We start from the raw sequence: 25,847 nt of genomic DNA on the forward strand, positions 1-25,847 counted from the left end.
GAAGAATGATTGTCTAAAGCTTCCTTCTCAGGCACTCTTACAAACCTTCAACCCGGCTGCAGAACGTTTTAGAGAAAATGGATTTTGATGCCAAGCAGGTAAACATTTTCAAGCAAGTAGCAAGGCAACAAATTTCTGCCATGTGTCCGAGTAATTACCACACTAAAGTATACGTGTTCTTCCTGAGTCTTCGCCCAAAAACACACGAGCAGTTTCAGACAATCATTTCAGACATTCATACAGCGTCGCCTGAATGGCCGGGTTTCTCAGGCCCGCAACGAACCAGTCGCGTAGCGCGTCGTCCTGAAAATTTCCGAAAGCGCACTTGGCTGCCAAGTCGCTTAGTTCTCCGACAAGTGACGAGACTGACTCCGTTTCTAGCTAAGTACTAGCCGTTGAACTTGAACATTTGAGCTATTACTTGGATACCCGACATGTAGTGCTCCTTCAATACTTTCACCAGGTCCTCGAACGACTTGTCGTCCGGTTTAGCAGGCAACCGCAGGTTCTTGAGGCTCTTGTAGGTGAGTTTAGCGAAAGAAGTGACGAAATTGTACTTCTTAATGTCGCCGTCTTCGATATGCGTTGCCTTCCAGTAATGGTCAAAATGCTCTATATATACGAGTTCAAGTGTTCGTCATCGCCTTTGACGTCGGAGTCGAATTCCCAAAACTTCAACATGTTCAGCCGTTCCGCACGCCCAAGCGTTTCGCTCGGTGCAGGTGACAGCTAAGACTTCGCCGCCATCCTCGTCGCCACATGATGTAGCCAGACACTGGTAAGCCCGGAGCCAGCTAAGGAATGTTATTTATTCAGAGAACGCGTGGTGCATCTCTAGCTTTTGCTGAAGCTCCGGCAGCCCTCCCGTGCCGTTGATGCCGGCGTGATGATACAGTAATGATTTTATTTCGATAGCAATTATATGGACACTCCAAGCGCATTTCTGCCAGCGGCGTCGCCATGAGGTTCCGTATAAAGTCTAACGGTGATAAAATCGTCCCCGCGCGCCGTACGCTGTGTGTGCGAGTGAAAGCGGACGAAGGTGAGCCGACAATCGCGGCTCAATGTAGCCCACGCAAGGGAGGAAGGCAGACCGGAAGCGCGCGAGGCACAGCGGCGGGGCGACGGGGAAAGAGGAGGGGGGGGGGGGCGGCGAGGGGATCTGCTCCGTCGACTGCTGCTCATGCGCCGTATCTCGAAAGCAATCTGTGTTGTGGGCGAAGTGCACGACCGCGCGGGCCTCATCTTCAAAGCAATCTGCGATGGGGACAAAGTGCATGCGCCGAGTGCCGGTAGCTTCGTATGCGCTGTCCTTTCGACGTTTGGTTCGCGTTGAAGCGAGACGAGCAACAGCTTGAAGGTGAATTTGCCCGCTGCTGCTGGGCGCTTTTTCTCACTCGGGCGTTTTCACAGCTAGTTTACGGGTCATCGAGAGATATGTGTTCATGTTTACCTGTGAACGCGTGACACCGTGCTTGTCTATTTAGTTAGTAAGCGAATGTTTACAACTTTATACTGCTCATTAAGCTACTATCATTGCTTTGTATAGCTCTCTACTAATTTTCTATCGCAATCGATACATCGCCTTTCGGGCGAAAAATTTTTTTATATAATCAAGCCGGACAGTAATTTTGACAAGGACACGGAGATAACACTATCATATCAAAGTGTGGAGCACATTGAAACGTCCACCTTGCTTGCCCCCGAACATTAAACCTAAATAAATGTTGGGGTTTTAAGTGCCAAAACCACGATGTAGATATTTATGAGGCAGGAAGTAGTAGGGAATTCCGGATTAATTTTGGCCCTGAGCGATTCTTTAATGTGCACCCAATGCACGGTATACCCAAGCGTATTTGCATTCCGCCAACATACGAAATTTGGAATGCGGCCACCATGGCCAGACTTGTACTCACGACTCCTTGCGCACGAGCGGGACGTTTACAACAGTTTAGCCACTCATATTTTCATCGGCCGCCCTTGGCGTGAACTTCATCGCTCGTCTCTACGACTATTTCCACCTGGAACCTTTTCATTCTTTGGATGTTAAGCGTCATTTCTGGCTTGTAGCGGTTGTTTGCCTATATTTTGTGTACGTCTTGCCGGCTTATCATTCTTTCGCTTATGTTAATACATGCTTTGCAATTGATATCAGCTTGTTTAGAGAATTGTTGTAATAAATACGCGTAATAAATACGTACACATTGTTGTTTCCATCCGGGAGCACAATACTTTTAGTCGCAATCGGTGAGTTACTTTTATGCCAACCGGAATTCTTATCGCGGTAATATATCATACAAAAACTTGTTTTAATATGCCGCCAAACCCTTCTTTTCAGATTAGGCTCTTGGCACGATGGCCAAAGTATTTCAACTCCTTGCTTGGCAAAAGACGGATATCTGATGAGCCCGATAGCGGGAGGACGGAATTCCTATACATTTTCGAACTGTAGCATTGTTGCCATTACTACGTTTTTACGGTGAGTGATCAAATTTTTCATCGTGAATACTTATGTCGAAAAGGCAGCAGGAACACGAAATTATGACTTGTCGCTGCCACCCTAAACACAACTTTTCATAAATGTGCGTCAACAACCAAAATGAGTGACTTCTAGACCTACGTTAGAAGTATGCACAAATTATTTGTGCCATGTTCAGAAAACATGTTCAGGTACAAGTGCATAAGGCAATTTTATAAGGTTGTTTTTTTAGATCCTCAGAAGCATTCGCTTCGCTACAATGTAATGGCTTTCATCTTAAGAAATGTTGAAGGTGTATTTTCGACAGGTATAGTTATGTTAAAAGGCAGCAGCTGAACAACGTTCATAAACGGCCACACTCTTGCATTGCCGGCAGGGAGGCGGACATCATTGAACACGTACAACAGGCCTAGTATGCCGTATACACTTTGGTGCCAAAATTTTATCGGAAAGCGCTTCTTGGTGACTTCCACCATAGTTTCTGTAGTGACTATGTAGTGATGTATACGGCGACAATCTGGCTATGACCTGGCAGTTCTCGGGGTCCGATCTCCGAGATAGTGCAATGTAAAAATGTGGGCCGTTGCCGAATAACATTGAGTATGTGCTCCTTGGGCCACTACGTACGTGCCACTGGGTATGTGCCTAAGGGTCAATGTGTATGCGCCGGTCTTCGATGAACCTCTATGGCGCTAACTTGTGTCCCTGGGAAGTGTGGGACATTCTTATCGGTATATGCCGCTAAATATGCGTCCCTTAAGGCCAATAGGGGCCGTGTCTATGGGTATGTGCCGCTGGGATCACTTGGGTTGCACACATTTATCACAATCGGTAATGTATGGTAACTGGTACAGGTTAGATTTAACAGCTGCTGGCTGCCAGAGTTACTCGAAAAGGCAATGCACATGAAAGGATGAAGCGCGTGACCTGAAAATGTCGCAGGGCGAAATAGCCTGTGTAATTTGCCACTGTGTGTGCAAAACTCGTTTACCTAATTGTGCGATCTGCAGTTGTGGGGCAGCGGATCTTACCCAGGGCTGTACAAAAGGGCCTTGTATGAGCTTACAACGTCGAATAGTATGTTATATAGAAACGCACAGTGCAACCATTTCTACGTAACAATCTGTGTTGAGCAATTATCTACTGTATTAAATGTATGGCACACTCTGCAATCTATTTCCTTATCTTAAGTGTTTTATGTTTATGACTTTTTGTACTTTTTCACTTATTTACGATAGTTTTGGGCGATTGCTCCACCTAGCTAGCCATAACTTATACATTGCTCGAAGCCGTGCCCACTATAGCCGTGGGAAGCCGTGCGCACATAAGTGCTCAATAAACGGAACTGTTGGAATTTAAGGGCACCGGGAATTATAAAATGTAGGAGTGCAATTTGCCATGTCTTATGATTGTCAGGGTGTTGTAGGATATATTTTGCCAATCGATCACACCTTGCTAAACTCGGGACAGTGCTATGCTGTATAGATATCTTTAGGTTTGACAGGGCTGTTTCTGGACACATTGTCGACATAGAAGGGACATCTTAGATTGAAAATCTGAGTCTATAATCGCCACTAAACGTGAGTCTATAAATCGCCACTAAATGTAACGCATCTTGAAAGTCTATAAAACTTGTCTTGTGAAGGGATGATCCGAGTGCCAAGGTTTGTTGCCTCTCATGTGTTGCCTCTCTTACACATGCAAGGTGTCCTGCACGTGTAAATCAGATGTCTGCGTCACTCGGCGCTCTGCAGCGAAATTACAAGAAATTGTGGCAGTTGCCAAGATCATAACGTCTCGTACTTCCACAACTATAATTTATACTGCACTGGTACACTGTTCTACCCGCAGGACCAGAGACGCGTATTGTTTACGGCGCAACAATAACAATCGCCTTGTTCGACTGCCTAGTTTCTTCGAAAAGCTACCAGGAGATGTCATGAATGGCCGGGATTTCTGTAAGCAGCACTTTCCCAAGCACCCTGACGTCATGTACGTGAAGGTATGAGATCTCCGTAGTTATTTCTTGAGGAACTTAAGCTAGCAATTTCTGCGTTTCTCAGTCCTTGACACAAGTCAAGATGCACACCCTAAATGTTTAAAAATACCACCTACAGATTTTCTACAAGTCAATATTCCACTCAATCGCGTATACACAATTATCGTTGACGTTGTTATCAAGATCTATACTGAAATAAAGCACACTAGAATGAATATTTTCGCTTTTTCACGTGCCTGCCATACAGGGTAGCCCAATTATCATGCACCAAGATTCAAAAATATGTGAATGCCATGTACCTGGACAGAACCAAGCTATTGTTGTTTGCTATCGCTTGTTGATACTCAGATTATTTTTTTGCATTCCGCCTGATTACATAATTATTTTTAATTAATTGATCAACCTCTCAAGTATTTTAATTAGATGAAATGTGTCAATGATAAAATTGTAGAGAAACATGAAAAACTCCCGATACAGCTTTCTGTTGCTCAACACGTGTTACATAAAATTGTTTTTCCGAGCGTGAAAAAAGCCCGAGAATACACGAATACTCGCGACCACAGTTTCGCGCTTCCTCACACCAGCGTTTCGACAGTGAGTGTGCGCGGTCATCGAGTGTGATTGTTTCATGTTTGCCTGTGCACGCTGACACCATGCTGGTTAAATTACTTTGCAAGTTTACAGGGCCGATAAAACTACAACCCTTGTCTACGCATTTGCTATCGCAATCGATGGTTCGCCTTTCGGGCGAAACTGCGACTTTTTAGAGGTGGCCGCGGATAACAAATCGCTCAATAAACGCACCCCCAAACATTGCGCATAGTTTTCGTGAAAAAAAGTGCGTTCATTATGCGAGTAAATACTAGATATGGGCAAAACGGCTCACTTCAGTGAGCGGCTCGGAATGGCTCAGCTCACTGAAATGAACCGGTTCATTTGAACGGCTCACCGGTTCATTTAAATCTTTCCCATGTGTTATGCATATTTTATAGTTATTTGGCTTTGAAAAAAAAACGATATATCCATAATTGAATAACCATGTTATTGGTATGTTCGATATGTTTAGAGAATATTTTTACATATTTGAAAAGCATGAACTTTTTGTTGTAATAAAACTTTCTTTTCTGTAATTGGGGATAAAATGCTTACGTTACTGTAACAGGCAGAATGCGACGCACTTTCTTCAGAAAAAAATATGTAACTTCATCATCATTACAGGAGCTTCTCTTTTTTTGTGGTACTTTAAAATCAACTTTCGTCAAAATAAGAACGCAAAATTTTTGTACACTATCTTTCAACTTCCTTCATTTATTCATGCATGCTCACTATCATTTTGCATGACGTTACAGCTCACTCATATTAATGTCGAAATAATTTCTTGAAGTACAATACAAAAAGCATACGAAAGATCCACAAACTGCCGCACGTATCTTTCGTTTTTTTTTTCTTTGCGTTTTTTTTTTCGCTTGAGCGCACGCGTGATACTGCCCATCATGCCATCATGCGCCACACAAAAAAAGAAAACAAAAAGAAATGAAGTTCCATTACAGCACAACAGATCATTTGCCTCGTTTCACTGATGTGCTAATGATATACGCCCAGAAAATGCACATAAGTGGATGCCATGGGCCGCATTTCCATGACTACACTAATTATCACAAACGAAGACCAGGACGTAAACCGTGCGTTCACCTGTTGTATTTAAAGACACGGAAGACCATCTTCGAAGTGTTGTTGCACCAGAGCACGATGTGCGATTGGTGAGAGTCGTGAGACATCGTTCGAACAGCTGCAGGCAACGAACGGTACCATCCTTTGACAATTAAGGCTTCTTTACTTCCCCCTTCGGTGGCATCGGGTGCCACATCATAGGCCGCACAAAAAAAAACCAAAGGGACTGCTGCGCACACCCCACACTGCGAGCGAGTACGAGTAGCACAAGTATGCCCATGCCGGCAACCACTCGTCGCTCAGAAAACTAAACCTCGAAACCCAGCAGAAGTCCCGGCTCTGACGGAACGGTTCGGCACGGCTGACTCAACGAGAGAGAACCGGCTTCCTCTCTCCGAAGGAACCGCCCATCACTTACTGAACCACGGCTCACTCGCTCTTTAAAAGAGCGGCTCAATAGACCCGGCTCGCTCCTGAGCGACCCACCTCTAGGCGGAACGGTTCGTCACGGCTCATTGAACGAGAGAGAACCGCCGCTCACTTGAACCATGACTCATTGTTTCTTCAAAAAGAGCAGCTTTTTGCAAAAAGAGCAGGTAGGGTGTGGAAGTGATCAGCGGCAGCAGCTCGCCGTGGCAAGGACCGCAAGGGGCAGGCAGGCGGGGGGCCCCCTACAGGGCCCCCTAAGGCGCACCGAGGGCCGTCGAGAGAGTGTAAAGCCGCGATGTAATCAAAGAAGGAAGGAGCCTGGAGGTACAGAAGAGGATAGCACGCTGGGGAAAGCACGAAGGAGTGCGCTGAGCGCGCGGCAAAGGAACGCCACCTAGAGGAAAGTTCAGGTGGCGTTGAGCGCAGCGGGGAAGTAAAAAGAGGCGAAGCTTCGCGGAGGATGATGGTAGGCGGAGGAGCGCTGGGTGGACCTCCTCTGACAGTTGCTACGGTTGTTGTGCGCGGAGGGTTCGTATCATGAATGCGCTACGTGCTGTATGTGCGAGTGAAAGCGTGTGACGGTAAGCCGACGATTGCCGCTCAATCTCGCGCGCGCAAGCTGGAGAGGAAAGCGGGGAGGAAGCGCGCCGTCTTCCCAACAGAAGGTAGGGGGGGAGGTCGCTTTACTTCGGCGGCTGCTGCTTATGGTGCGGCCGCGCGAGCTCTATCTTGAAATGGATGTGCTATGCGGACAGTCTAGGCGTCGAGGCCCACTGAGGACCTAAAGCTTCATGTGTGCTATAGCACCTACAGGTTTGCGCGTCACCCGCGTTCACGAAGTGAGACGCCACTGTAACTTTTAACAGCGAAGCTGTTTAAGCCAGCCATAAGTAATGGTTGGTATCAAGAAGCTATCATCATCAGCAATGAAAAATAAATAAAAGGAAATGAACTTTCTTGCCGTGTTGGAATTTGAACCCGCGTACCCACGGTCCCAAGGCGAGCTTCATGACGACTAGGCTATACAGCCTTTTTTTCTTCTTTATTGCCACATTTAACAGCTGAATTACACAACAACATACATCGAGGGAACAGACTCGCGGAACTGGCTTTGCGCTATCCCGTTAATATTCGGGCATGTTTAACAATGATTCAACTCTTGGGAGCCATTCAGGCTCCAAGAGTTTGAAACTGGTACACAGTAATAGTTCTATTGATGCTTTCCTTGAAATATAGCCTTATCGGCTTCGCGTCTATGTTAGCGTTCCGAACTGCCATCCTAGATCGGCAAATGCTGTGGAGGCCGAAGAGCATAATGAGGTCATATGGAATACCATCCTCATTTTCAACGGGCAGAAATCGTATACCGAAAGAGTCCACAGGTAGGTCTTTCTTGGGAGTACGTTGTAAGATGTACCAGAAGAAAAATGCTTCCCAAGAATCCAGGAATACATGCTCGATCGTTTCTGGCTTCCGACAAATGAAACAGTGAGTCCCCCAAGGTACAAAAAATTCCTTTTCTTCCAAATAAGTCTTCACGTCTAATGTATTTGTACGCAATTTGAAGAAAAGTGTTTTAACTCCTCCTGCACAGTCATGCTTTTAACTTGTTTAAGAACGTTTGCCCATGGTCCGGAACAATATTGTGATCTATACAAAGGAACTGGTAAGACAATGTCACACAGATCTTTGTATAATTTTTTTCCGCGACACAGTCCAAAGATAGTCCAATGAAAAACGAGCCTGCAAGAAAATACATGACAGGTTGACCTTATTCAGGTATCCACCGAGGCCTCCCGGCATACTTTCCGACGCGACTACAAAGTTTGGCAATGCTCTTCCTAGTCTAACAGCTGAAGAGGTTTGGCGCTCAGGAGAGAGATAAACAAAATGAGAGCGAGAGAGAGAGAGAGACGCATTCACGGAGCGGGTCAGCTGAGCCGTGCTCCCTCAAGGGCTGCAGAAGATAGCGCCAACCTTTCCCTTTCCCTCAAGAACCACTTATCATCAGCTGGACCGCGTTTTCGGCATTGCAACGCGGTGGAACGCGGTGTCGGCATTGGAACGAGGTGTCGGTGTTGCAAGCTATGCTAAGTAACACGCAGTGACGGCGGAAAGTCCGAGACGCGCGAAAAGATATTATCATCATGAGTACTGAGATGAACAGAACGCGCGCACTTTTTTTCTAGTTCGGCCTCTGACGCACGCTCTAAAGCATCTTCTGCTGGACCGCAATGAAGAATGCCACAGGTGTATGTTAGGCACGCTTTTAACAGCGAATCTGTTTAAGCCAGCCCTAATGTGTGGTTCGTGTTTCGTATCAAGAAACTGCCGCGCCGTAGCCATGGCAACCAGGATGGCGGCGCGGCGCATGCGCACGCGGTTTCCTCCCCGCCAGCTCCCTCCCTTTCCGACCCTCGCCTCTCTTCTCTCGGCGGCGCGCTGAGCGAAGAGAGAAAAAAATGAAACCTTGCACTAGGCTGTTGCGTAAGCCGAAGGTCCGAGCGGCCACGAAGGTTTCATGGATGGTGCCTTGCCAGGTGCCGAGAGGAGGAGATATCCAGGGTCATTAGAAAAACTGTTTTATATACGAAATGTACATTATTTTACAAGAAGGGCTCCATATATTGGAGCCGTCTACGTGCTAACATATTTGCATGTAGTAGCGTTTACATCTCCGAGCGTTCTACATGGTCGAGCGTCTCTCCATGGTCAAGCGTCTCTGTTTTATCCCTTTCGTTTCCCTCTTTCACTCGACGAGGGAATACACTTTAGTTCTTTGAGCCAATGATAGTCTTTGATCAAGTGGCCGTATCCCGCACGTGATGTGTCGTCGTTTCCTGCCGGGCTCCGCCTCCAATCTAGCTATGTCGCCCCCGAACACAGGCAGCGGTTGACACCTTGGGAACCGAACGTTGATGCCGTTCCCCGGGGATTGCCAGACACTGGACCCTTTCAAGATTCGCCTCTCCATAGCGGTCAGTTCGCGGAACCAGGGAGGGTGGTGGCTGTCTCGAAAGGGCGCCAGGTTGGCGCGTCGCAATCGGCGCCGGGCCTCGTCGTGGTTCGGGCGGCGCTGGTAATTCACGGAAGCGCACCAAAGGGGCGACGCATGAGGTAGCCTGGAGACCAACTGCTAATCCCTCAGTCCCAGGTGAGAATTCTCGGCCGCGAGAAAGGGGCGCCAGGATGGCGCGTCTGAGTCGGCACCGGCCTCCTTTGTCCCGAAGGACCGCCAGACACAACAAGGCCGCGGAAAGCTCAAGACGCAGCGAAGCTGGCCGATTGAAATCGAGCGGCTAGCCTCCAACGCGTTCGGCGTCGGCAATCAACAGCGTTTTAGATGCGGAGCATCTTATAGCGGCGGCCTGTCCCGCGGTGTCGTTGGCGTCGGCGTCCGTCCGCACCTCTCCTCATTCTCTCCACGCCAGCTGTGCGATAACGCCTCTCTCCTCCTCTCCCCATCTCCACGCCATCTGTTCGATAAGGCGCTTCTCCCTCCGTGTCTTCATCCGCCACCTGTGCGATAGCGCGCGCATGCGCGCCTCTCTCTCTCCTCCTCCTCCTCTCCGTGCCATCTGGTTATATAAACCCGGTGCATGCGCCGCTGCCTCAGTTGCTGCTTCGGTTTAGTCACGCTGCGCCGTCCGATGCGCTGAATGGACGCCAACGAATCTGTCAACGAACTGTCTGGCACATCTTCAAACAGCAGCAGCCGGTTCATTAACATAACCGCGAGCACCTCTGAAGACAAGGCTACGCAGAGAAGAGCTCGCGACGCAGAACGTAAACGTCGGCGACGTGCAGCGGATCCAGATTCAGTTCGCCAACGCGAAGCCGCTTCGAAACGTCAGCGTCGAGCAGCGGATTCCACACTTCGAGAACGCGAAGCCGCTTCGAAACGTCAACGTCGAGCAGCGGATCCTGAGCTTCGAGAACGGGAAGCCGCGTTGGTTCGTGAACGTCGAGCAGCAGAACCTGAGGTTCGGGACCGTGAAGTTCAACGTAAACGTACGAAGCGAGCGGTGGAACCCGACTTTCGAGAACGTGAATCCGCGTTGGTTCGTGAACGTCGAGCAGCGGATCCTGAGCTTCGGCAACGTGAAGCAGCGTCGGTTCGAGAACGTCTAGCAGCACGGCGTTCACGCGATGTGATGGTGACCAACGCAAGTTAACACGTAATAAAAACGTAATAACACCAAGTTAACAACGTTAATAACACCGTAATAACAACGTAATTAACGCCGCTATAACGACCGCGATGCTCCGCATCAGCCCATGGTTCCCCTCGGGAAGATGGCGTAATTGTTTTGGCACTGTGCCATCCTTCGTTAGCCTGCCTGCGTTTGTGGCATGCCAGGAACGCTGTCGCACGTAGGAGCCGACGCGTCCAGCGCTAGTCACGCAAAATATCGCGACAGGGAAGGTACTTCCGAAAATAATCGCTCGAGAATACCTTCCCTACATGCGTAGTTAAGTTAAACCAAGTTAATACCTAGCAGTAGCAGCCAGTAAGTTTCGCTGTGCCTAAGCTTTGCACGACCGAGTGCGAGCTTGCCCTATTTTTCTTACCCCGCGCACTTATTTTTTCCTGTAACATACCCGACAGCCAGGTGTCGCTTCTGCCCGGTCCTGACAGCAGATCGCTCCCACATCATGTGGCAATGCCCCATCAAATCTCCCCCCTCCCTGCACCCCTCAAACCATTCATTAGTAGAGAAGAGCTGCGGGAGACAGCGCAGCGCAACTCCTATCCCACCCAACAGACAGACAGACAGAAAAACTTTACTTGTATCAAGTGAGTTTCGACTCCTCTAAGTCCCTGGACCACCACACGGTTGCACACTACGTCGAGACGGTCATGTTCCTTTAGATGCGAAGCATCTTATGCTTGGGGCTATGTCACTCCCTCCCTCCGCCGTGCGGCGTCCAATTCCGTTTCCGCTTCCGGTTCCACTTCCGGTTCCGCTTCCGGTTCCGGAGAACGCTTCCGGCGTTTTGCCCGAATGATCCCCAGGTGCTTCGCCCACTCATCATCATTCACTTCTTCCTCTCATTCTCCTCCCGCAACGCCGCGATGAGTGCCACGGACAGCGCCAGCGTCAAGGCCAGTGTCAGCGCCGTGGACAGCGCCGCGGAGAAGAGGGCTCGAGCCGCTGCCACGAAGCGGCAGCGGCGACAGGCCGAACTGAAAACTAATGGGAACTTGAGTCGACCCCATGGCTGCTTCGCATACTACTCAGGGTTCCCCTACGGGAAGATGGTGTAATTTTTTGTTCATGACGCCGGCAGCCCGAGACACCGCAGCAAGCTGCGATGTCGGGTCTGTAGACGAGAGCAGGACCTCCCAGTCCTCCCAGCTTGAGATGGCGAGCTGTCCCTGTGGGGGAGGATCATCAGGGCAGCCAAAAAGGATGTGGGAGAGTGTGGCGTTATGGTCGCGGCATATGAAGCATGTAGGGGAGGTGCCACAGTAGTATGATAGCAGCTGAGGGGATGGGAGAGAGCGGGTCTGGAGGCGTCTCTAGAGGATCTGTTGGGAGTGGGTAAGGGAGGGGTGGGGAGGATGGCAAGTCCGATGGTCCAAACTGGGTACTGGCGTGAGTTCTGCCAAGCTGTGCACCCGCTCTCTCGAGAAGCCCGGATCGAGGCTGTCCTGCAGTCCATGGGCCTGGCAAATCAAACTTCGGGCCAATTTATCGGCAGCCTCGTTTCCGGGGTTCCCAGAGTGAGCCGGCACAAACCGGAACTCTACCCTGCGTGCTAAATTCAGGGTGGGGGTGTTCAACAAGTGCCAGGCAGGGGTGTGAATCCCGCCTCTGAAAAAGTTCGACAGAGTAGTCTTGGAATCGCTAAAGATCTATTCAGCATCCGAATGTGCAAGGGCTAAGGCGATGGCGGTCTCCTCTGCCTCCTCAGGTGTAGAGCCCGAAGAAAGATGGTGAGTTAGAGGTTTGGGTAGGGTTGGGTTGTAAGCAACTACTACAGCTTCATGCGTTGAACATGCGGCGTCTACCCAAATGGCGTTCTCGGCTTCTACGTAATACTTGTGGAGGGCATTTGCGCGAGCTACGCTGCGAGAGATGTGATGCTGGGGATGGACGTTTTGAGGGAGGGGTTTAACTACGAGGGTGGTATGGATGTGTCGAGGAATGGCTATAAGGGTTGACTGATTAGCAGGTATGTTGATGCGAAGGGAGGCGAGGATATGGCGCCCAGTGGCGCTCGCGGCAAGTCTTAAGTACTGAGTCTGAAGATGCGCCTCAACTAGTTCAGGAAGCGTGTTATGCATTCCTCGTGCAAGGAGTTTCTCTGTGCTACGTCTAAGGGGTAGGTTTATGGCTGCCTTAGTCGCAAGGCGGATCATGGCGTTCACGCGCTCGGTTTCCGTGCGGTTCAGCTTAAGATTGGGGTGGCGTACAGAATGCGGATAAGCGTAAAAGCATGTACAACTTTCATGTTGTGTGCTTCATCTAAGCCCTTGTGCAGGGAAGATACGCGGCGTAGAAGCGGCAACAGTGATTGCGTGGAGGTCTTGAGTGTTTTAAGAGTATGATCATTGCGTCCGGAAACCTGCAGATAAAGGCCAAGGATGCACAGGGTGGGAGTGAGGGGGATAGGGGATCCTTGTAAAGTGATTTGGATGAGCGAGTTAGCGGCATATTTTGGTATAATTAGGAGGGGCGCGGACTTAGAGGGGGAACACTCGAGGCCGATAGATGATGCTTGAGCGGACATGGTGTCGGCTGCTAATTGTAGAGTTTCCTCAATTTCCCCGTCAGATCCATGACTGGTCCATGTGGTAAAATCATCAGCGTACAGGGTATCCTTTAGGTGGGGGATGACATTGAGTTTCCGGGCTAAGGGGATGAGAGCAATTTAATAGAAGTGGGGAGAGAACCGCGCCTTGAGGGGTTCCGAACTCGCCGAGTGTATAAGGGGGTGTGCTGAGCTGATCAATATGCAAGGAGGCAGTGCGGCCAGAGAGGAAGGCGCGAACGTATAGTGATCTGTGTTCACGGTTCCGGAAAGTAAAAACCCCTTATCTTGGACCTATTTTGCGTGGTGCTGATAATGCCTTCATTCACCCCGACGGACAGTGTACTGCTCGTGTTCTCATCGACGGCATTCGCCACCACATTGAGTTTATCGTCCTTCCAACGTGTATCCATGAACTTATCCTGGGTTGGGACTTCCTACATTCTGCTTCAGCCGTCATTTCATGTAGAGAGGAAGTTGTCCATATCACGGATACAGCGCTTGCACCTGTTACGGACTCTTCACCTTCATGCGCGAACTTGGCCATTGCTGTAGACTACGTCCTGCGTCCTGGTCACGGAGACGTTCTAGCCGTAACATCCAGCCAGATCACCGACGGAGACGCTCTAGTCGCCCCTTCTTCCCGCTGTACTTCTCGTGGAATCCTCATTGCCGCCTGTCTCGTCCGGTTTTCACGTGACCGCGCCCTTCTGTCTGCCTGCAACACGACCCCAGATCCTGTGATGCTGCCCAAAGGGATGACTGTGGCAACCCTCGCTGACACTCAACCTAACTCTATAGTCACGCTTTGCCCTTCTTCCTCGCCAGCACCAACCTCAGGTTTGGATGATTCTTTCCCTCCCCCAGCCGTTCTTGGTTCTGACCTAACCGCCGCGCAGTCCGAAGCCTTAGTGGCGGTCTCGGCGAAGCACAAAGCCTGTTTCGATAGCTGTTCCCCTGTGTTGAGTCAAACTTCTGTGGCTACACACCGCATCAAAACCGATGGTTCCGCTATCATACAACGACGCCCCTCTCGTGTCTCGCCGTCCGAACGGAGGAGCATAGAACAACAGCTTGCTGACATGCTTGCGCGGAAGATAATACAACCTTCATATATCTCCTGGCCTTCTCCCGTGGTTCTGGTAAAGAAAAAAAGATGGCTCCGTTCGCTTTTGCGTCGATTATCGAGGGCTCAATGAGATCACACGCAAGGACGTATATCCAATACCTCGAATTTACGACGCTTTTGACAACTGCAAGGGGCGGAGTATTTCTCAAGCCTTGGTCTTCGATCAGGCTATTGGCAAATTCTGATGAAAGAGACTGAGAAAGAAAAGATCGCATTCGCTACACCAGACGGACTTTATGAATTTAACGGGATGCCTTTTGGCCTTTGTAACGCTCCCGTTACATTTGAGCGCATGATAGATAACGTACTTCGTGGACTAAAATGGAAGACCTGCCTGTGTTATCTGGACGATATTGTCATCTTTTCGTTTAACTTCAGCCAACATCTTCCTCGATGAGACGAAGTTCTCAAGTGCCTTGCAAATGCTGGTCTCCAGATCAATACAAAAAATGCAAGTTTGCAAGCAAGACCATAAAAGTATTGGGCCACGTCCTCTCAAAAGATGGCATCCAGCCAGACCCCGGAACGATTAGTGCTGTTCTCCACTTTCTTCGCCCCCAGCATCAGAAAGATCTACGTAGTTTCCTTGGCTTGGCGTCATATTTTCGTCGATGTATACGCAACTTTGCTGCCATAGCAGCTCCTCTACACAAGCTACTGGTTACCGGTGCCTCTTTCACATGGACTAACGAATGCGAGTCGGCTTTTAAAGCTCTTAAGCAACATCTTACTTCCGGACCAGTGCTTCGCCACTTCGATGATCGAGCCCCCACCATACTCCACAGTGACGCAAGCGCACAAGGTATTGGCGCAGTACTTCTGCAACGTAATGCAGCCTCTAAAGAGCAATTCATCGCATATGCCATCCGAACACTTTCTCCAGCTGAGCGGAGGAGGAGGAGGAATAAACTTTATTTAGAGATGAGCAGACGGTAAGATCGTCCGAGGTGGGCGGCGTCCCTAGTCCAGGATGCCGTGGGCCTGAGCTGATACTACACCATTAGAGAGCAAGAGTGCCTGGCCATCGTTTGGTCGATTGAGAAATTTCGCCCATAATTTTACGGCCGCCAATTCACCATCGTCACCGACTGATGCTTTGTGTTGGCTGTCATCAATGAAAAACATGTCAGGACGCTTAGGACGCTGGATACTCCGTTTGCAGGAATATGACTTTACAATAACGTACAACTCTGGAAAAAGTCATCATGATGCAGACGCATTGTCTCGCTGCCCCCTCTCGCTATCTCCCGGTAACGCGCCGTCGTCTACCCCACCACGTCGTTTCGACGCTACAGTTGCCTCACACCAGCTCTCGATAACGCCCCTGGACCTAGTTACGCTTTCATCACGCTCTGATTTCGTCTTGCTTCAGCGGGCCGACTCCTACTGTCGAACTCTCATTGGATCGCCTTAGTGGGTTCGCCGAACCACCCAACAGCCGCTTGCGACGCCAACTTCGACAATTCCGCCTGCAAGGTGGCGTGCTACACCACTACGTTTATCACCCAACGGGTCACCGGTGGGTCCAAGTTCTACCTCGCTGCCTTCGCCTGCGAGTATTAGAGGCACTTCATGACGACGCGTTGGCTGGCCACTTAGACTTCCACAAGACTTACGACCGCATCAAAACCCGCTGCTTCTGGCCTGGCCTATCCACAACGGTGGCCAAATACATTGCCTCTTGTGCGTCATGTCAGCACCGAAAACGCTCGACATCCCCTCCTGCCGGTTTACTACAACCTCTCCCTTGCCCGGACGCACCTTTTGAATTTGTTCGCATTGATTTATATGGTCCCTTGCCTTTGACACCCTCCGGTCACCGTTGGATTGTCACTTCGGTCGACCTTTTAACAAGATATGCCGAGACTGCGCCTCTGCGACTCGGTACCGCGTCTGAGGTCGCTGACTTTTTCTTGCGCTCCATCGTCTTGCGCCAGGGGGTTCCTCGTGTTCTTCTGAGTGACCATGGCAGGGCGTTTATTTCCCAAGTTGTCGAGGAAGTTTTTCGGGCCACTGATACCATGCACAAATCTACTTCTACCTATCATCCGCAAATCAATGGCCTCCCTGAGCGCTTCCACCGTAGGCTGTCTGACATGATTTCCATGTACATCCGTCCTGACCACGCTGACTGGTATAAAGTTCTTCCTTTTGTGACATTCGCATATAATACTGCTCTTCAACGGACTACCGGTTACAGCCCTTTCTTCCTTGTATATGGCAGATCTCCTTCCACCCTATTCGAGGAGGAGGAATAAACTTTTATTGTGGAACCAGCACTTTATGATGGCCGGGCCTAAGCCTCCCATGAGGGGACGTCAAGGGCTTGCCTCGCCGCCGCCTCACGGGCGTGCTGGGTCACCCAGGTTTGGTCGTCGAGGGCGGAGCTCCGCAGAGCCTCACGCAACCTCGACGAGAGGGTCGTGGTGTTAATTTGTGCGTACTGTGCTGGGCACTCCCACAGCATATGCGCAAGCGTAGCCGGATGACTGCCACAGCACCGGCAGTTGGGGGTACTGTAAACTTCAGGGAATATAAGGTGGAGGCGGGCAGGTGAAGGGTACGTATTCGACAGAGAATTCTTTTTAGCACCTTCTTCGCCTAACGCGTCCCTTCCAGAAGATTTTGCTGCCCGAGTTGCACATTGCCGTCAGATCGCCCGGCAAAGCACGGAAGCTACCCAAGCTGAACGCAAACGTCACTGCGACAACAAACGCCGTGGCCTCCATTTTCACCCTGGAGACCAAGACCTACTTTGAACTCCAGTCCGAACTCCAGCCCTCTGTGAGAAGTTCCTATAACGCTACATTGGCCCATACACCATTGTGCAGCAAAAATCTACAGTGAACTATCTTGTGCGCCCAGTACACTCCGTCACTGACCGGCGCCGCTGGAATGCCGAAATTGTTCACGCCTCGCGGATGAAGCCCTTCACTCCCCGTTTAGATAATCTCTAATCTGCGGCCAGGCTGCCCGCTTCCATGACGGGGGGAAGTTGTTGTTGTTGTTGTTGTAGCCTATCACGCCTGTGGCTCCTACCCACGGAGGGGGATTGGCCAAGAAATGGGTGGATTAAGGGGGAAAGTTCGTGTAAGCACTATTATCGTACTTCGTCGTTTTCATTTCTAGATAGCCATCATCATCTTCCCTGTTCTTCTACTTCTTCGCGCATGAGCTGGGGCGTTTCCTTTTTGGAATAAAAAGCGCTCGACAGCTTGGTTGGTCTCGGTCTTATAATATATAGAGACATAAGAGTACAAATTGTATGGGATAGCCGAAAATGTAATCAAGTAGTGGAAATTCACCGAGGACTGAAGCAATGATGTCCTGTGTCTCCATTGTTGTTCACGCTTTACGTGAAGGGCATGCAAAGACGACTGGAAACAGTGAATCAGGGTTTGATTTTTCCTATATGCCTAATAGACAAACGGTGCAACAGAAGATCCCTGGACAGATGTATGCGGACGACATAGTACTACTAGCGGACAATAAAAGAGACATACAGACACTTGAGAATAACTGTGGGAAGGCAGCGACAAGTCTCGGCCTTACGTTTAGCACAAAGAAATCGGGAATTTTGATTTTTAATGAAGAAACGAGTAATTACGTGATATCAGTTCAACAGCAGGTCAAGCGATATAAGTACCTCCACGTATACATAAACGCAGAAAAGACTTACTCAAGCACCCACTAAGACAATCTGAAAATAAAGGGGATGCAGCAATAGTGAAACACAGAGCACTGTGGGGCCACAATAATAAGGATCAGGTGTAGTAGGGTTTCCACTTGGGCTTGTTGGTTTTTCATAAGAAGGTGTAGCATTGCGCGCAAACAACGTGAACAAAAGGAGGAACGCGTTTTACAGTCACGAAGCGCAAACTATGAACAGTTTATTGCGAGAAGAATGTGACCATATTTATACCTTGCCACAGGCAGTACTGCGCATGACACCAAGGCCGCAATGCTACACGTTCTTAAGTATGAGGTGGTGCGTGGAATCTGGAAACGAGTAATGGGGCCAGCGCTAACGTTCGCAAATGTCATTCTCTCCTTCAAAGCGGATATCTTGTCGCGGTGGGAAATGATTCAAATATCGGTAGGCTGTTTAGTTTTGGGAGCCCACGGTAAAACCACAAATGAAGCCGTGCAGGGTGGCATAGGTTGGGCCTTTTTCGAAGTCAGCGAAGCGCAGAGCAAAATGAGATTTGAAGAAAGACTCAGGAACATAGATGAAAATAAATGGGCGGTTAAAGTGCACAAGTACCTGTACGTGAAAAACGTGGACAGAGAATGGAGGAAGAGGTCAATAAAGTTGGCAACCAAGTACAGGGTAATTTAAAGTGTAAATATATAACCAGGAGTCATCATACAGAAAGTGTGAAAAATAGAGACAGTGAATTGGATGCAAAGAATGGAAACAAAAACACCATAGAGGTGTACAAGAATGGGAATAAAGAATTTGGAAGGCAAAAACTGTTCCATACTACAGAGGGCCGTGTCTTGATATTTCAAGCTCGGACTGGTTGCCTAAGGGCTAAAACATACCATAGCAAATATTCGCCGCAAGATGAGGCCTGTGTACGCTGCAGCAAAAAACCGGGGACCGCTCAGCACTTCCTAATGTAATGCGAAGGGATTCACCCAGTGAGACCTGGATGACACCTTTCAGAAGCGCTTGGATTTAAAGTGGACGGAAGCATCAACCGGTCAGCAGTCGATATAAGCAAGAGCCGCTTAGAGTGAACAAAAGCGGGGAAGAAATTTATACGACCGTATGCGTTACAGACATAGGTAGCGGTATAACGTAGATAGAGAAGTTATGAGAAAAAAAGATGGACGACGACGAAGTGCTTCTTTGTGGAACACAACCTGCCCGTCTCTCTGCTTTTCTGGACTTTTCACTGGTTTTGTGGGGCCTGCCGCCCCACATCTCGCGGTGATGGCTGTGCAACCTCCCGAGGCCCCGTCCGGTTCCGGTTCATCAACGGGAATCGCTTCGAGGAAGCGCGGAAATACATCTAGCGACAGCGAGGACACTGAACTGTACTCCGCATCTGCTGACGAGTCATCGCAAGACGGCTTTGAACCTGTCTTGCACCGTAAAGCCAAGCGAAGGATCGTCAATGCATCTTCGGTGTCAAGTTCGTTCACCGTAAAAACTGCACCTCAACGATGGCCTCATACCGTCCTGTTTGTGCCAGAGCAGTCGACAGACAATCTGCGCGTCCTCAACAGGCAAGCACTGTCTTTGTTTCTTGAGAACACTGTACCAAACGAGATCAAGGATGTGAGGATAAACACGCGGAAAAACATCTTAGCCGTCGACGTGATGACCACGAGTGCGCTGAGCCCTCTGCAGCGTATAACGCAGCTAGGCAACATAAGGGTTCGATCCATTGTCCCAGCGGATGGTACCATCATTGCAGGAGTCATTTATGACATTGACATTGAGATCCCTGACACAGACCTTCCAGTGCTCATAAAACCAGCAAGTGAGAGCACGGTGTAAGAATAAGGAGAGGTGCTGACACTCTCCCCCCAACGCGCGCGAAAGCGCCGCTCGCTCGCGTCCAGATTATGTTCGGCTTGGTTGCAGCTGGTTCGGCGCCGTCGTAGAGGGCGCTGCGGTATGCGGTCCCTGCCTGGGCGGCAAGGCGCGTGCTGCCGCTGCTTCGTCTTCCTGCTTGCATGTGCGGTTGCGCTGTTTTGAAGGCACGATTTTTGTTCGCGTTCGTTTCATGAGGTTGTGCTTGGGTATTGTCGCCACGGGCCCTCAACGAAGGTGGCACTGGCCTTCTCAGGGGCGTTTGAAATGGCTAGAAAGTGCTTCGTTCCGAACTGCAATTCTGGATACCTGACTTGTGCGGAGCGTATGCTTTTATTGAAAGCGCCGTCCGACAGTGGTTGTCTAGAGCAGTGGCGCCGTGCAAATCTGAGGGCAGACCGAACTCTAACGCCTACCGACCATGTCTGCACCAGCCATTTTTCAGAGGATACGATATCGATGGCATATTGTCACGACGTCGAAAGCTCGAGGGCCAAACGAAACGCACTTGTCGGCAGAAGCAGTAACAAGAACAGACGGTTTTAAAATACCGCGCGCTAGTCACTGCTTCTTCTTCTTCTTGCCATGTTTTTCATAAGTTCCGATGTGTCTTATGTCGTCGTCATCAACGCGCTAGACACGTGGCAATATTACGCGGAGCGCTCGATAAAAGGATTCCCACCTTATTTCCAAACTGTCCAAAGAACCTCACACGGTCAAATAAACCTCGAAAGCCGCTGCGGAAGAGAGAACCTCCTGTGTGCCGCAGTAGTTTGTGCAAATTTTGTTGCATGTACAAGATATATACTGGGTGGTTTACTATCATGCACCAAGATTTGAAATATGTAAATGTCATGTAGCTGGACAGAACCAAGGTAATTTTGTCTGCCAGTCGCTTGGAGACATTCAGATTATTTTTTATTCCGCTTAATTACATAATTATTTTCTTAATTGATTAATCAACTTTTTTAATGCTATAATTGGATAAAGAGTGTGAACGAGAGAATTGTACAGCAGCGTGGAAAACTCCCAATATAAATTTCTGTTGCTCAATTCGTGATTCATAAAAGTGTTTTCCAAGCGTGAACGAAACCCGCGAATACAGAAATATTGCCGCGCGACTGGCCGCTCGAGGCACTTTGCGTGTATTCGTGAGCTTCTTTCATGCTCGGAAAAACACTTCTACGTAGCGCGTATTGAGCAATAGAAAGCTGTATCGGGAATCTTTCATGTTGCTCTACAATTTTCTCATTGACACTTTTAATTTAATTATAATAATTGAGCAGTTGATCAATAAATAAAACAAATTATCTAATTTGGTGGAATGTAAAATATAACTGAGTATCTCCAAGGGACGGCAACAACATTACTATGGTTCTGTCCAGCTACGTGACATTTGCATAGTTTGAAATATTTGTGCACCCTGTAAAATACTGCTGTTTTTTGTGCATATGTGTGCCTGATTTTCAAATTTGTTCCATACTGGCTACTGATTTTTTTTACAATGCGCGTGCGGTGTATATTACACGCTTGCATGTTTTTATACAACATTTTTCTATTGTGGGAGTGTATGAGACCGCCAGCTTCTGGGATGGTTATTACCTATTAAAATTATCGAGCTGCTTCATGCACAAGTTTTTTCGTATTGTGTCTATGCAAAAAAAAGGTATATGGGATTATTGTGTGGTGGGTGTAAGTGTATTTGAGGACAGGCTGTAGCATTCATTGTCAAACACGCTTACATTGGCACATTCTCATATGCAATTTCAGAAAAAGAAAGTCCTCTTTTTTTAGATCTTGCAAGAGCCACTCAGTCCTCAATGGACGAAAGCCCAATGAATAATATACAAGGTCTATGTTAAGTGGAATTGGAATAAAAAAAGGCATTTGCTCAGGTTTTCATCAGTAAACTGTGGTAGTGATGCTCTAATTCAAGATAGACGCCTGCCTTCGTCCCGCCTAATAAATTTCCATTTGAAAGAGTAGTTGATGTGCATTCTCATCTTAAGTTCTAGCCATGAACAGCCACTTTGCTCTAGTGCATTGCATATCGCAAGCTTGCGCCGTTTCATTTCTTAATTTATATCGCGGCCACATTGAATTCGCGCAACGATGATTGAACGGTTTTCTGAGTGTGAATGGAAGCAGCGATAAGCATGAAATACATTTTCTGGTGCAGTCACTATTTTCTTCTGATCGAGGGGGTAGCACGTGGGCTAACACTCAGTTTTTTATGCTTGGATGAACGGCTAGACCGGACGAAACAAATTGTGCGCGCGAGGGTAACTTCAGTGGGCTTTGAGTGCTGCCCGATTGATTCGTGTTCACGTCATCCACGCCCTGCACAAGGAACCTTCATGTTAGCGAAGCCTGGTAGACTTATCACTTTAATGTGAAATGACGATTTTTTTTTGCGCTTTGAGATTTACTCACTCCACTATGAACGAAAATTTAGCGGAGGCAGAGGAATGCCAAGCCGCCGGCGCCGCTAAGCTGGGACCGCTGGCCGCGGCGCCCTCTATCTGCTCGCAGCAGAGCTACTCGGTGCGCCCGCGCGCGGCCGAACATAATCTGGACGCTCGCTCGCGCGCAGTGTCAGCACCTAAATATTCTTCCACCGTGGTGAGAGCAACGTTATTGTGCACGTTGGCCGTCTTGACAAGACACGTTGTGTGAAATTAACGTTCAAGGGTGATTGCCTTCCTTCCTACGTGAAGGTTGGCCACTTCCGCCACCCGGTTCGACCATTTGTTCCAAAACCGCTGCAATGTTATAACTGCCAGAGGATCGGCCATGTGAAGGGCGTTTGCACGAATTCAGCCACATGTCCCCGATGCGCCGAGCCACACTCAGAACAAAACTGTAATGCGACTGTTTTGAAGTGCCCTAACTGTCAAGGCGCTCACAGTGCTTCATCCAAAGACTGCCCCAAGATTAGGAAGGAACGTTCTGTGCTCAAACAAATGGTTCGGGACAGTTCCACCCACAAGGAGGCCGCTGAAACAGTGCGACGTAGACGCCGCCGCCGCCGACGGTCCTCACGTAGGACTGCGCCAGCTTCGAAAAATGCGTTACCTCTTAAAGTAACAAAGTCACCTGCAGTTCCCAGCGCAGCAAACGCTGACACAGGACGACAGAAAACTACGAGACGTCTCTCTACAGATGAATGGCCACCGCTTCCAAGTACACGACCTATTGATAAGCAGCAGCAAGTGCCTCATCCAGTACAGCAAGCTGCTCCATCGGATGAGGTGCGACATACAGATCAGCAAGTGGTATCGCTACTGCGATCCTTAATGAATGCCATTCGCGTGTTGCTGAGCAACATGCACACAACGTCAGCCAAAAGTGCACTGCAAGTACTGGACACACTAAGTCCGGTACTGGCAGCCCTTGAGTAAATCATGGCTCACCAGCAGCTGTCTTTTCGAGAGGAGGTCCGAAAAGCAGCAATCTTCCAGTGGAATGCCCGGGGACTACGATCGCGCATCGCCGATTTCCGACGGTTCGTGTACGCCAACAGGTTTCCCATCATCATCATCTGTGAGCCGAATTTATCGAACTCAATCAGGCTATCCGGCTATGAATCATTTATGTCATCAACTAGTGGTGAAAAAAGCAAGGTTATGGTGTTTATTCGCCGTGACCTCACTTACATTCTTCAACCTGTGCCACCTCATGACGATAACCAATACGTATGCTTCACAGTAAAGAAGAAAAGACTTACCGTCACTGTTGTTGGTGCGTACCTATCACCATCAAGTAGATTTGACTCCAACAGATTACGAGATATCCTGTCAGCAACGCCTGATCCATCGATTATCATCGGGGACTTCAACGCACATCATACAATCTGGGGAAGTACGAAAATCAACGCGAAAGGCAGAGCCTTGGTATCATTCGCCTCCGACAACGAGCTCTGGGTTTTAAATGACGGCAGTCCTACTTTTGTTACGCGGCTGCACATACAGCAGCTGTCTTGACTTGGCCTTCGTATCACGAAGTCTCGTCAGGCGTACAGGATGGTTTACGGACATTGAAACGCACGGGAGTGACCATATTCCCACATATGTCAAGATCAGAGGACTGTCGTCGTCGAAATCAAGTGATACCATCGGAAGAGTGGACTGGCCCAAATTCCAGGCTGTTATTGAAGACCAATGTCAAGGTAATTTATTACATAATTTGGAAGAAATAATCAAAACCACAGTGCAAGACAGTACACGTACTCTAATGCGCTCTTCGAAATTCACTGAATTTGACGTAGAATTAGAGCGACTTCGAGCTATACGGCGACGTGCCGAACGTAGATACCGACGCACGAAGTCAATGGACGATCTACGGACCGCTAGACGCCTACAAAAGAAGATCCAGCGCCGGTTAGATAAGCTAGAGTCACAACGCTGGACTGCTTTCTGTGAATCGTTGGACCCTCGCAAGCCCCTATCGCACTTATGGAGGACGGTGCGAGGGCTCAGGACGCCACCCGTACAACAGTCTCCATTCAAGGCTCTGGCCCTCTTCCAACAACGACCAGATATTGATGTCGCAGAAGACCTCTGTGCCAGATTATCCGGGCAGCACACAGCTTCTAACAACTTCTCACGTTTCAGCAGCTTCCCGCCACCACGTGACCCCCGCATGGATCTTCCATTTTCAATCCATGGACTCAAGGCGGCGCTAGCTTTGTGCAGACACACGTCGTCACCCGGACCTGACGGAATTTCTTACAGAGCTCTGTGTCATCTGGGTGAGCGGGCGAGGAGTGTTCTTCTTGAAATCTATAATGAATCCTGGCGAGCTGGCACACTTCCCACAAGCTGGAAGACTAGTCGCATAGTTCCGCTACTGAAGGCTGGAAAGTCCACGTTGGAGCTTTCTTCGTATCGCCCGATTGCATTGGCGAGCTGCGTGGGAAAAGTGATGGAGCGGATGATCCTCGGACGCTTGGAGTGGTACTTGGAATACCATAACGTCTACCCAGATGCCATGGCAGGATTCCGACGCGGCCGCTCGTCGATTGATAATGTCGTCGACCTGGTTACCTGTGTTCAGCACCAAAAAGGGTGTAAACGTCTGTGCGCTTCTTTGTTCCTCGACGTCAAAGGTGCGTACGACAACGTTACACATGAATCCATCCTCGCCGCTCTCGAAGAGATAGGCCTCGGTGGTCGGATGTTCCGATGGATTCATAGCTATCTCGCTATGCGATCTTTCTTTGTGAGCACCGAGGACGGCCGCACTTCTTTGCATTACACCTACTGTGGCGTCCCCCAAGGTGGCGTACTGAGCCCTACGTTCTTTAACCTTACGCTGATTGGTCTCCTTCATCACCTTCCAAACACAGTTAAATTATCAATGTACGCGGATGACATATGCGTTTGGGCGTCCGGAGTGACACGCCTACAGCTGCGCGCCAGGCTCCAAAAAGCTGCCACTCAGACTGCACACTATCTCCGAAATCAAGGCCTGGAGATTTCATCTGACAAATGTGCACTTGTGGCATTTACGCGTAAGCCTATGACGCATTACAGTGTGTTAATCAATGGTCAGATGATACCATTTGTACGGTCATATAAATTCCTGGGTGTCATTATTGACAGAGACGTTTCATGGAGCCCCCATGTATTGTACATGAAAAAACGGTTGACAGGCGTCTGTGACCCTTTGAAATTCTTCGCTGGAAAGACCTGGGGAATGTCGACAAGCGCTATGCTTCGATTATATAGAGTACTTTTTCTCGGCTTCTTGTGGTACAGCTTGCCAGCATTGACTAACGCAAGTACAACAAGCCTACGTACTATACAAAGTGTGCAGGCCCAGGCGCTCCGGATTT

General features: G+C 49.1%; 1 protein-coding gene across 1 annotated transcript in view; it reads left to right on the forward strand.

Moving 5' to 3' along the window:
- LOC119445317 (venom metalloproteinase antarease-like TpachMP_B) overlaps positions 1–25,847 on the forward strand; it is a 141,005-nt gene that overhangs the window by 98,040 nt on the left and 17,118 nt on the right. Inside the window, exons 5-6 of the mRNA XM_037709631.2 lie at positions 2,339–2,479; positions 4,331–4,481. Coding sequence (XP_037565559.2) covers positions 2,339–2,479; positions 4,331–4,481 — 292 coding nt within the window. The remainder of the gene's footprint in view (positions 1–2,338; positions 2,480–4,330; positions 4,482–25,847) is intronic.

The sequence above is a fragment of the Dermacentor silvarum genome, chromosome 3, assembly GCF_013339745.2.
Source record: "Dermacentor silvarum isolate Dsil-2018 chromosome 3, BIME_Dsil_1.4, whole genome shotgun sequence".
NCBI lineage: Eukaryota > Metazoa > Arthropoda > Arachnida > Ixodida > Ixodidae > Dermacentor > Dermacentor silvarum.